Source organism: Protopterus annectens, chromosome 10.part0, assembly GCF_019279795.1.
Source record: "Protopterus annectens isolate FY-2018-M chromosome 10.part0, PAN1.0, whole genome shotgun sequence".
NCBI classification, from domain to species: domain Eukaryota; kingdom Metazoa; phylum Chordata; order Ceratodontiformes; family Protopteridae; genus Protopterus; species Protopterus annectens.
The window spans coordinates 784,010,712-784,023,523 of NC_056744.1; the positions used below are offsets into that span (position 1 = coordinate 784,010,712).

At 38.8% G+C, this 12,812-nt stretch overlaps 1 protein-coding gene across 2 annotated transcripts in view; it reads left to right on the top strand.

Moving 5' to 3' along the window:
* Nucleotides 1-1,626: 1,626 nt before the first annotated feature.
* The window catches only part of LOC122813340 (biotin-dependent 3-methylcrotonyl-coenzyme A carboxylase beta1 subunit-like), a 936,618-nt gene continuing 925,432 nt past the window's right edge, over nucleotides 1,627-12,812 (top strand). Inside the window, exon 1 of one of the 2 annotated variants that reach the window (XM_044085603.1) lies at nucleotides 1,627-1,983. In XM_044085603.1, the coding sequence (XP_043941538.1) occupies nucleotides 1,964-1,983 (20 nt within the window). In that variant the 5' untranslated portion in view covers nucleotides 1,627-1,963. The remainder of the gene's footprint in view (nucleotides 1,984-12,812) is intronic. The other variant, XM_044085602.1, reaches the window with a different exon arrangement.

The window sequence follows — 12,812 nt, forward strand, 5'->3', positions numbered from 1 at the left end:
CACTAACCTGGAGGTGTGGGTATCTTTGATGAATATGGATACCCCCCTCCTTTTGTGGTTCGGTCCGAGTTTTGGGGCCGAAAAGCATGATATGAGGTATAACCTGGTAGTGCTGGGGTGCTCTCGGGAGCCTTGAACCAATTTTCTGTCACTGTACAGATATTGATGTTCTCCATACTGAGGAGGGCTTCGAGTGCATGCATCTTGAGGTTTAGACTTCTGGCGTTGAGCAGCATTACCCTTAGTTTCTTTTACCTTGTGTTGTCTATGGAGGTGGGTTTGTCTTTTGAGCCTTGCCTATAAAAGGCACTATGGGGGTGGCAAGAGCCTTTGCCAATATCCGAAAGCCCAGGGCTGACAGGTGCAAGCTGTCCCTAGCGAAGCAACGTGGCTTGTCGAGCATGTCATCCCAGGCCTGGAGTGAAAGCACAGACGTTCAAGGAATTACTCAGGGGTCTAACTCCTCAATAAGAACAGGAAATAAGTGGGGTTGAAGAAGAATTAACAGTGCTCTCCCCCTACACTACTGCAGAGGTGTTAAAACTGTCACTGCACTGAGAGATCCTTGCAGAATCAATTCCTCTTTGACTACAAAAGAAAACCATGAGCAAAGGCCAGCAATTTAGCTACTTTTCTGGCTGTAGCTGGATTAAGTATAGTGTAAAACAAGCTCTGAGCCAAACATAAATGAGGATGATTTGAGACAGAAATGAAACAGTCCTTTTACAGAAAGTAAAAAAGATAACACTGACTCACACAAATCCAGAGTCATACAAAGCATTATGAGAAAGAGAAAGGGTTGAGGGAGAGTAAGATCAACTTGATACATCAATACCTATTGTTAGCCATGTTGTAGAAAACAGGCTAAAATTACAACTAAAGCATTTAGTGTGATTTTGAGGTGTTAAAATAGGTTAGGAAAGAAAGAGTGAAAAACATTTTTTTTTTAGTTTAGGGTAGAGTTTTCCTTTAAAGCCGAAACTTGAGCTGCCACCTGCAAGGTTCATGCTAACCAAAGTCTGTTGTTCTCATTTTCTGTTGATTTTCTCTCGCTTTTTCCCAAATTTCTTGTTTGCAGGTGGTGTCCTGACAGCGAAATGAGTAACCAGTCACCGGAATTTACATTAATGATATTTATGGTTAATTGGGTCAGTGCAGGAAATCATTAAAAACAATAAGAACTTAGGCCACCTATCAAAATATGCCCTGGCCTGTACAGGGCCGCATTAAAGACCCAAACCCAAACCGTAGTGGGCTGCCTGGCATACTGGTGTTCGGGATTTCTCGTCCGTGCTACCGCTCAATTGCGAATATCCCGTTATAACACTGTTTCAATAGCAACGGAATGTGGCTGGAGTTTGATACTCTGCATATGCGACCTTTACTTCTGAACTTAGACATATATGTAAACTTTTCATGGTTGAAAAAGTTAAAATGCTGTTAAAATATGTTCAGTGTATTAAGGGTTAGTAATTGCAATGGTGCATTTTAAAATAGTGGATCTGTGTTAGGTGAAATTGTGAGTACAAGTCATATTAAAATGATAATTATTTGTATTGAAGTGCAATTTCTTACGTGAAACACACACTGTTTAACTAGTGGTAATCAGTTTTAGTTTGACTATAATGCTAATTTGTTTTGTCAACGTCTTATCTGAGTAAAACCTAACGCTATGTACTGTACACTTAAAAATCGCAAGTCAGAAAAGTTTTTTTTTCTGTCAAAAAGATGGTAATATTTAAAGTCATAAAGATTTGCACTCCAGCGCTATGAGAATTTCCACTGATCACATCTCACGCACAAAGCAGTACTTCTATGTACTGGCCCACAACTATTGTTCTGTGAGAATTCTGCTTTAGTCCGGAACATTTTTACCTTTCAAGTCGAACCGATTTTTATGTGACACTAGAAAGCACTTCAAACAATATGTGTAGGTAGTAGGTTGTCGAATTTGAAATAAAACATGAATATGTCATTTAAAAAGTAAGTAGTTACTAAAGTATATAATGTTGCTTCTGAAATAAAATATTGTAGTACAGTAAGATCACAATGTTTTTGCTCTGATTTTTGCAGTTAGACTACAGCATTTCATATTCTGTAACATTTGTACTGTTGCTTCACAATTTTCATTGCTTTTACTGAAAACCTTGTTTAACTTCTTCTGATTATACTCCTTAATGTGTTCAGTGACTTTCCTGTCGGTCTTTCTTCTGAGAATGTGTGATATGTGATCAGACTTGAAACTTGAAGAAGCGTAGAGTCGGTCGCGGCAGTGTTGTGTTTAATACAGACTATTAATGATTATTAATTCGTGGTTTAAACTGTAACTTGACGGTGTGCAAATTATCTTCTACCTGTAGTATGGATTGCATATTAGAAGAAAACGGTGTGCAACGTACTTTTAGTTACTTTGAAACATTTCTGGCTGAAAAAATGTTTGACAAAATTATGCTCTTCGTGGCTACAGTCCTGACTAAAATGCCTTGCTTTGCTGTTTTTGTTTGTTTTGCAACAGTTCAAGCTGTCCAATTTTTCAAACATCCACGAGGTGTGCTCTTGTATTCTCAACTGCAGTGCACTTTTTTTTTTTTAAAACACGGGAATTCCGGTTGTTTATGTTGAGCCCTGTTGCAGTAGACTTTTTTGGTGTTTTAACTATAGCGGTTTTTACTGGGTGCATTTATCAGGCATTTGTTGCTTCTAGAGATAACGTGTAACTTGTCTGGGTACTTTCTAATTTAGAATGTTGTTGTGTCTTTCGGCTTTTCCCGGTTAGGGGTCGCCACAGCGGAACTTCGGTCCGCTAATGATTGGCAGTAGATTTTTACGTGCCCATTTGCCCACTCTGACGCACAACCTTCAACGAAGGTACGCCCATTCACGCATGTTTCCACGCAGAAGACACTCTAACTGAGACTCGAACAGGACAACGTCTTACTGTGAGGCGACAACGCTACCGCGCAGCACCAGAATAGCTCTTATATTTCTTAATGAAAAAAAAAAGAATAGCTCTTATATTTCTGAAAGGTTCGTGTAAGTTTGACTTGGGTGTTGTGGGGGTGTGATCCCCTACATCCACCTAACTAATATAAACATCTTCCAAGGTCTTGGAATTTTGGGGGAAGGGGTACGGTGAGTTCTAATATTGATAGTTTAAACAGAGTAAATGGTAACTAAGCTGCTTGTGCTGAGCATCGCTTTATCTCTGTAGATTCATGTGTAAGTACTTGGCTAGCTGCTTTTTCTGGCTATTTTAAGCCTAGCCAGTTTCCCTTTTTGTGCATGAATTAACCTACAGCAAATGGTGTTAGATTGGCCTTACCCATCCCGTGGTTGATAATTCTATTACCCCAAGTGAGAATAACTGGAATCATACAATAGATCATTTGAAGGGACCTATCTGCGGGATAAAGCATTAAGGAAATCCCTTTGTCCATTACTAGTACAGGTAACCATTGGTTGTTTTTCATTCTTTTTTTCCCCTCCATCATCAGGCCTCCCTCGCTGTCCTGTTGGGTTATTTGTCCCTCAATACATAAGGGCTCAGCTTACAGATTATACTTGCACTTGGCCTGCCGGCAACAGTTGGTTGTCCAGGAGTGGTGCTGTCATTCTCAGGGAACATTGTTTTTTTACAGTAAATGTTAGGTCCCCGTGCTTGCTTGTTAATGTTATTGGATGGGTGAGCAATGGAAAGTATCCAGAGCACGTGCCATATCTTAAGCCCATAAGAGTAGTCATGCCTGCTGTTATCCTTCCACCTCCCATCTAATCTTTGAACTTTAACTTTTCCCTTATGCCAGTATAGGCATGCCTGTGCTCTGCCTTCTTAGTCAAATGCCTGTGCTGCCAATTGAACTTGCATTGTCTGGAACTTAGTTTTTTTTCCTTCTAAGCCACCAAAAAGGCTTGCCTGTTCTGAAATGTTTGGTTAGTGGTTTTGTTACCTGCATTAAGACGTGTGAAAACTGCATTGCGTGTTTCAGTGTTATCCTTTGTTTACAATGAAATTGTGCTTATGTTTGGTGGTGTGTGTGTGTATGTGTATGTCTGTTTTCTGTGGTGTGGATGCATGGTTGTGATATCATTAAGCTGGAACAGTATACCTTTCTTAGCTAATCTGAAAGGATTCTCTCAATTTCCATTCTGGAAGCCCTGCCACAAGTCCACAGGGTGACAATCATTTTCTGAATAAAGACCTGTGTTACAAGGTGTGCATCTACTGTGAGAGAGATGGGCAGCCAGCTGTAGTACCTTGCATCTGATGATCTTCACCCTTACTTCCCTGCGAGTACATAATATGTCAAGTACATGTTATGAACATTACATTTTCCATCACTATAGTGTCTTTTTTTTTTTTTAAGAACTTTGCAAATTCCTTCTGCCAGTAATGAAAAATGTACAAGATCAGCTGTTTCAACAATAAACTTAGTGGTTTTGAAGCTTTCATCTGCTTGGAGGATGTTAATTTTACCATTACTACAGTGTAGTGTACTAATCCAAACTCATGTCACAGATGGTTTTATACCGCCTTTCATTATAGTGGATAAGGTGACTGTCTCAGTCTTCTGTAAAATAACACTTAAAACCAGAAGTCAAGAAAACAATTCAGTACTAGACACTGGTCACACAACAATTAGTATCGGTAATATTATAGTAATCTGATGTACAAAGCATGATGATTTTCAGTTTGAACCCCAGGATGTAAAATTAGTGAAAATGCAATCCTTATAAGAGGATTTTAACTTCTCAGATATTGACTGGTTAAGCTACTCCGTGTCAAGGGAATGTGCTTGAATATTTTTAATCAAAACTGTGTAGGTCAAATGTCCCAGAATCAAACCAGGAATAACTGCATCATAAATGTTATGATTGTAAATCTAGGTGTGGTTTCACGAATGCCTACACTGTGATGCTGTCTTGTACACGGTACTGTATGCTGTGTACACCACAACACACTATTTCTTATTCATTGTACAGCAAGGGTAAATGGCAGAATATGCTATTAAACATAAGTAGCCAAATTACTTGCTCACTAACCAATCCAACATGGCAGAGTTGTACAGGAACCTATCAAGTAATCGTGTACACTTAGTGTAGCCATTTGCCCTGAAATCCAAAACTCTTTGGAATACAATCACGGTTACACTTAGAAATAAATGTCATGTGTTGTTGCTGCCATCATTAACCTGTATGTGTCACAGGCTTTAATTCAAGATGCTAACGCTGAATGGTGTTTATACCCCATTTGACTTATTATGGACTGCATAACAAAGAAGTTGTAGAGTGATACTTGGTGGACAGCAAACAGTTAAGAAAATATGCATCCCCTGCCACCCTCACCTGAGACTCTTAGTGTGGAACTTGAATGAAAAACAGAGTGTTAGATAACTGCTTAGTCCCATATGGCTCAGGTGTACAGTAACATCAGTAGTAGCGCATGACAGATGCCTGCTATATATAGCTATAGACTTTGGCCAGTAATGTGCATCATGCATTTCAGTTGCCCCCACATATATGCAACCGTAACTTAAAAAAAAAAATGTGCAATGGGCATGGCACAGTCGTCATCACTGGCATATGGTCTGGGGGATACATAAAGGCAAGTCGGACACCAAAGAAGTGAGTGCAGATTTATTTAATTGTATTGCATACCGTGAAAGTTCTGCAGTGTGCACACTTGTGCTGTGCACTTTGCCAGAACCAACATTAACTATTTTTTATGACCTTCTGCTGAGGTGTCTGGGACCTCTAACAGTGGACAGAAACTCCTCATTTTCAGTCAGTGGTGGTTTGGTAGCAGGACCACCTGCCTTTAGCCATATATTCATGGGCATGTATTGCATACATTATCATGTCACTTGCCCTGTGTCTTATTTTCTGATATGTATGGCTATGGCCTCCCATACCATGTACATAGTTGACCACTTGCCAACAGATATAGTCACAGGGGGCTTGTGCTTGTCCCCTCTGCCTCATTCTAACAGGAATAAGCCATGTTGACTCATTGTCTGCATCACTGTTTGTCAGTTTACAGGGTGCAGATATCTTGGATGTCATAGCCGTGTATGCATCTGTCATGCACAAAATAATTGAAAATGTAAAGCTGTCCATGAGTACACACAAGTTAATACAGAACCCCCTACACGAAAAGGTAAAGGAAATGCAAAGCCAAGTGTAAAAGTTATGTAAGGAGGACAACAGCTGTGGAACACTGTAGTACATTGCAGCATTAATAAAAACAATGTACATTTTTGCATTACAAATGGCTAAAACTGTTGGTTGTCCACTTATGTGGAGGGCAGGTATATATTACTGCCCTAATGCATTTTGTGGGCTACAAATGTAACCCTCCTGACCTTGCTAGTAAGTGATACAACACTACTGCAATAACTGTTCAGATGCCCAGAGAAAAGTTTCCATAATGTTATGTTATATTGCATACAAGCATGTGTACTAGGGAAAAAATGGTATACTTGGCTGTGCCAACAGCAATGGACAAATAATGCAGACAGTAAAGCAATGGCTGTATTGTGAAATGCACTACATCAGTAAGACTGAAATGCAGCATTTTGTGAAAAAAAAAACACAACATACCTTTTCATCAATCACTTGTGAAATTAGAAACAAGTTTTGCAAGCAAATAATTGTATGAAGCTCTCTAGACCTTCCTACAGTGCTGCAAGTTCCTTACCTACGTGATTACCTTGATATAGTGCAGATTCATCCCTCTGAGCTGTATGGATATGCAAATGAGGTGTAAACTCTCTAGCATTCATGAATTCCACAATTTGCAGTAAGTACTGGGTAAGAAAAATAGTGGAGGGCCTACAAGATTGCATGCACATGCCATACCTCTGCAAGGATAAACAATGAAGTGTTACTTGATAAAAGCTTGCAAGTGTAAATGATTGGTCTAAGTGCAGGAGCAGTCAGTGCTTCATAGGTTGTCCTCTTTGATATTCACTAATTCTTGGTGTGTCAGGAAGAGACTTTCACTAAATTCTGGGATTACATTGAGTTAGGCGAGCAGTATTCCTAATGTTTTTTGTGAATTGTTTATGACGGTATGTACCTTGGAGTAACAATTCTGCAACATACAAACTGTAGCAATGCAAATGAGAGAACAGTGATTGTTAGAAAATCATAGATAAAGGAATGCTGCTCACAGAAAGAAAGAGAAAAAATCAGCTGCAGTATTCCAGATATTTGTTTTATGGTGTAGCAATGCAAATGAGAGAACAGTGATTGTTAGAAAATCATAGATAAAGGAATGCTGCTCACAGAAAGAAAGAGAAAAAATCAGCTGCAGTATTCCAGATATTTGTTTTATGGTGTGTAAAGAACAATCTACTTAACTGTTGCTAAAATCCCATTTATCCACACATTTGCTGGCATTTTACAGAGCTTGTTTCTGTTACATCTTTAATGTGAATTTATACAATCTTGCATCTTCCTTATATGTGATCTATTTTTTCTTCCTATTATTTGTTTGTGGCAAATAATGATAGTGATCTTAATTGTGTTCTGTTAATTCAGTGGTTTGATGGTTCACATCCAGAGAGGGTGCTTGTGTGAATGTACTGATGTTTAAGTAGCATATGTTTATGTTGCAAGGCAAAGTGGAGGTAATATCAGAAATGCACATTTTAAATAATGGTTTACTTTTTAAATTTGTTTTTATTATATTATTTTTTTTTTTTTGCATTCTTTGCACTCCACTTGGCATTATGCATTCTTGACTGGTTGCTGTCCATAGCAGTAAACAACAGTGCACTTCTTAAGGTAAAAAAAAAAATGGCAAATTTAATTTAGAATGCTCTCAGCACAGCTGAGATACCAGTGCACTTTCATCAGCACTCTGAAGAATATTGAGTAAAGAAATTCTACCTGTCGGCTGTCAGTGTGGTATAAGGTGTGAGTGCATTGTGCTTAGAGAAAGAGGACAGCTGATACAGGGTTCATATCCAGTTTACATATAATTTTACAGAGAGGTTATGAATAAATCTGGACACATTTTGATATATGATTGTGATGTTTTTTGAAACTCTCCTATTAATGTGTACTAGAAATTAAAATTCTGATGTGGCAAGGAGATGCGAAAGATGAATGTGTCACTGTAAGGCACTGTTGCTCTGGTCATTGCTAGATATGCCCTTTTATGGTTTTAATTTCCCTTTCAAATTTTTTCTAATTTTTTTATGCTTTTTGCAGTTATGCTTCACACAGCAGTATGCAAATATGTTTTACGGCCTAAGGAAAAAAGTGAAAAAAGCAATTTAGGCTGCGTTATGTAATGCAAACAAGCCTGACACCAGTGTGCAGCCGTTGACACTCTGGGTGGTACTCATTGACGATAATGCATCTGTCAAGTAATATTCCCTGTGGCATATTGTGCAAGTGCAGTGAACTTAGCAAAAGAGGACAGCTGATGCTGGGTTCGGCTACTGTGTACAGATAATTTTGCATAGGGTGGTAGAATACCGTTTGTCAGAAATGTGTGCTTAAGAAGGTAACAACAAATAAGAGTCCATAACTGTTTATTGCTAAAAATATATCATTAATGGTTGCTATATAAGGCCAGTATAATGGGTGTGAGTTATGTTAAACATGAACGTGATATTTTATTTAAAATACACTTGCATAAGTAGGTTTTGCACAATAGTTTTGTTATAATTATATGAGTTAACACATACAGGTATGTGTTTACGACAGTATGTATTGTGAAGTATGTATGTAACTTATCCTACCATTTTTTTACTTGGGTCATGCAACTCCAAGCATCTAAAATGTATTTACAACCACAAATACTCTCTCTCACATCACATAGAAATGCTGTCCCATGATTATTTAGTCACACGCATACAGTTAGCTCTTAAGTATATCTACACTCATTCTTAAATTAGTATATCTCTATTTATATGTTAAAAATTGTTTTCCTGTGGTACTGGCGGTTGATAAGCCTTGTTTAATGTCTTATCCTTTTTTCTTCTTCTTCTTCATGGGTTCTAATTCCAGATGGTACTTCTCAGTCTTACTAATGTTATTAAGTCCTAACAACCCAGTATGTCAGAAGACATACAGTTTTTACTCCAACCAACAATGATCATAACAAACACCATGAAGTATTTCAGTGTGTTTAACATTGGAACATGTCAACAGGCTGAGCATCACATATGTCCAAATTTAACCGACATATTTCACACCTTCTGCTTATTTTGATGTAACCATTGCCAGTGTGGTTGCTAATCTATTGCTGTGCTTTCAGTTGTGCAAATGCTGCTGACAAGAATGTGCATCTGCTCAAGCTGTTTCACAAGAGATCTGAATTGGGCATCAATGCAGACACATATTTCTAGGTTGACTTTTGCAGCCATGGATGACAAAAAAAGGGATGGTGTTCCATTTACAGTGCAAATGTGTTTGAAGATTTCAGTATTTTTGTGGGCTTCCTTGTAAAGTGCTACAGACTGAGACTGCTGTAGGTGGATTATGCTGGGTCTCAGTGTAAGGCTGAGTCTTGGAATAAGTTGACCAAGAGTGTCTTCAGTGGAACTAGCTTTCCACGCACTGGTGAGAAATGTCATTACCACAACAGTGTAATGAAGAGGTGCAAGCAGTACCTTCTGAGCCAATAGCAGGATGAATGTAAGACTGCAAACACCCCTCAGTTATCTAAGTAGAGTGACCCATCAACAGTCTGTTATAACATTGATTGACCAGCCAAGACAGTTAGTCATTATGCTTTCATATCTCTTTTTTTCCTTTTCGCTACTGCACAGCTGCAGAAGAGACAGCAGAAAACCGTAAGGCACATTAGGGGAGACTAACTCACCTTAGGCACATGGTAAGTGTGCATCAGGTTTCAGCACAAGGTAGAGAAGTTTTTGCACTTCATCAATCTATTCCATCTTGAGCAGGCACGTCCGAACTTTTATATCAAGCATATATGCCTGCTGCAATAGTTCTTTGTGATTGCACTAGGCATTGAGTACACCAGCTTAGTTGTATGTGGGTTCAATACCCAGGAACAGACATTAGATTGTTGTACAGGATAATATTTATAAAATATTAACTACAATACTGCATGACATTAACAATTCAGTTGTGACAAACACATTCATTATCTTTGAAAGCTTATATCTGGTATGGTGTAGTCAATTACATGGTTCTAGTTGTTAGAGCATTGTGATTTGAATGATTTATGACACTTCAGTGCCATCATATATCTGGGTGTAGCACAGGTTTATATATTTATTTATTTATTTCACATTTGTTTACCTGGAAAGTCTGACTGGATACAGGTCCATTTTCAGCAGAGGCCCAGGGAGAAAAGCTCCACAATACAATACAGTACATGAGAGAAGAGAAAAATGGAGCATACTTATAGCAATCGTACATAATATGTTAGAGATTTACAATTCTTATAGTAGACGATCATTGAGGTACATAAACTTAAAACAGCATTTGTATTATTTTTACAGTTATAAGTTTTGTCAAGTAAATATCAACGAGATATTACGCTAATAAAAAATTTGACATGTCATTGATCTGACATGCCAGTAATCTAACTCTGTATTTTGCCTCCACCCTCCATCTATCTCTCTCTTTTATTTTATATGTTTAATGTAGTGCTGCTGAAAAAAGTGACCATCAGTACAGGAAGCTAGAATGACCAGTGTGATTTGGCCCACCATATCTCTGTAGGTGGCTGTGGTGCCACTATATGCAGCATAGACACCCAGCACATATCAGTTGTAACCTGTCAGTGTTGTCTACGCAACTCTTTCCCTACCTTCTCCACTTGCATCAGATAGCAATGTTGCAGGTGCAGTGGAACCCTCCTGGAGCAATACTAGTGGAGGTGGCAACTTTGTCACCTGTCAGGAGCTGACAGGGCTGGTGGATGGCATAGTAGAGAATGGTTTTAGTGCCCAAATCGGCAGGGTTGAAAACGTCCTGCATCATATTGCCAAAATAATGCCACATCTGGCCCTGACCTAGGCAAGTGACACAGGATTCATTGATGAGTTTTGAGGGTGAGGACAGGATTCTCACTGTTCTCAAGCTGGACGTCAATGCACATCTGATGTACCATACCTATTCCCAATTGTAGTACCTCCAACCTTTTGTGTCCTTCACCATTTGTCTGTCTTGTATGTCATCATTTGCTACATAATGTACCCTACCTACTTGACCCTGTCATTTCTAAGCACAATCCCCAACATTCCTGCCTCTCAAAAAATGGCCACCTGTTCCACAAAAACAATTATGCCCTATATATAGGTCTCCATGTGTCATTTTGACACACTTAATTTCGTCCAATTGGCTGTACAACATTATTCTGTTGTTACCCTATCTCTGGTGTGATGATGCTCCATAGTCATGTAATTCTGTGTACATTTCAGCGTTTATGTTGTGAAGAAGTGGGTTAGTGTGGTAATCTTCCACCACCATCCTGCAAATTCCTGTATTCTTTCCCCTGTGTCCTACCCTCTGCTTTCCCTGCATTGTCACCACTATCTTTTCAATCACTTTTCACATGGTCAAACAATAGAATCACACACAACACTTATGGCCAGAAATAATCCAGCACAAAGACTTCATATTTTGTCCACAGCATTTGTACTAGGTTTGGCGTCCCACAGCAATGCTGAGTGATGGTGAATTGAGCTTCACATCCTGCACTAGTCCTGTTACTTTCATGCAAATGTGCTTAAATCAGTTGCGCTGTAGGAGTACAGAGTAAAGGCACTGCTTTGAAACAGTTACTCTAGCAATTCTTAAGCTGCTGGATGTAATGAACTAGAACTTTCTATGTGGTGTGTTGAGATAATTCCCCTGTCTGTAGGCAGATGCTTTCACATATTTTCAAGGTTTGATTACAGATGTACATCAAATTATTTCATGACAGTTTATGTTCCTATTATATGTTTATCTCCAAATATCTGTATCTCCATTTGTAATGGTTCATTAACATAGCATTTGAATAGGGCAGCAAGAAAGCATTTGCAAAAATATTCCATCCCAGCAGGGACACTTAGTAAACCACCTTTGTCTTGCTTATGTTTTAATCTTGTTGCTACTCCACTACCTTTTCTTGCTTCTTATAGCAAATACTTTATTGTACATAGCATGACAGAGTAATAATGAGGAAACCACTAAGAGTAACACACCATAAGGATGGTCCTAAAAGTCCCATAAACAGAGCTGTTAGTATTTCTGCTTCAGTAAGTTGTCACTCTCCCTTCAGTTGTATGATTTAAATTGCATGAATTAGGAGTTCCTTTGTGATGTGCTGAGATAATGTTCAGATCTATAGACTGATTTCTACATACTTTCAAGTGTTTTAATCCAGAAATATGTCAGATTGTTATTGCCTGTTACTGTTAGGTTATTTTGTGTAGCTGTTGCGCCGCAATCTCCCCCTCTCTTGTCTCTTCCCCCTTCTGTGTGATCATTCTGTCTCCTCAGCATTTGTGCAATGCTTGGCACCAAGTAGCACCTGTAACTTAGGGAAATGGAAGTACATAGTGTATGGCAAAGTTACGTGCGTATTTGCCTTCAGCTGCATTACTTTGGTTCCCTTCATATTGCTGCTGTTAGCCTTGCTGCACTGTATACAGCCAGGCTACTCTTCTGTTAAGCAGGCTGAGTTGGATGTACATCATGTAGGATGTTCCAATTGCAAATCTTTTTGGGAAGCCTTATGCACTGGATCATTTATTATGCTCCTGGCTGTAATGTATCCCTCTTATAATGTTAAAATTGTCATGAGTGTGTAGAAGCCTGATGCCTACATTTCCACTTGC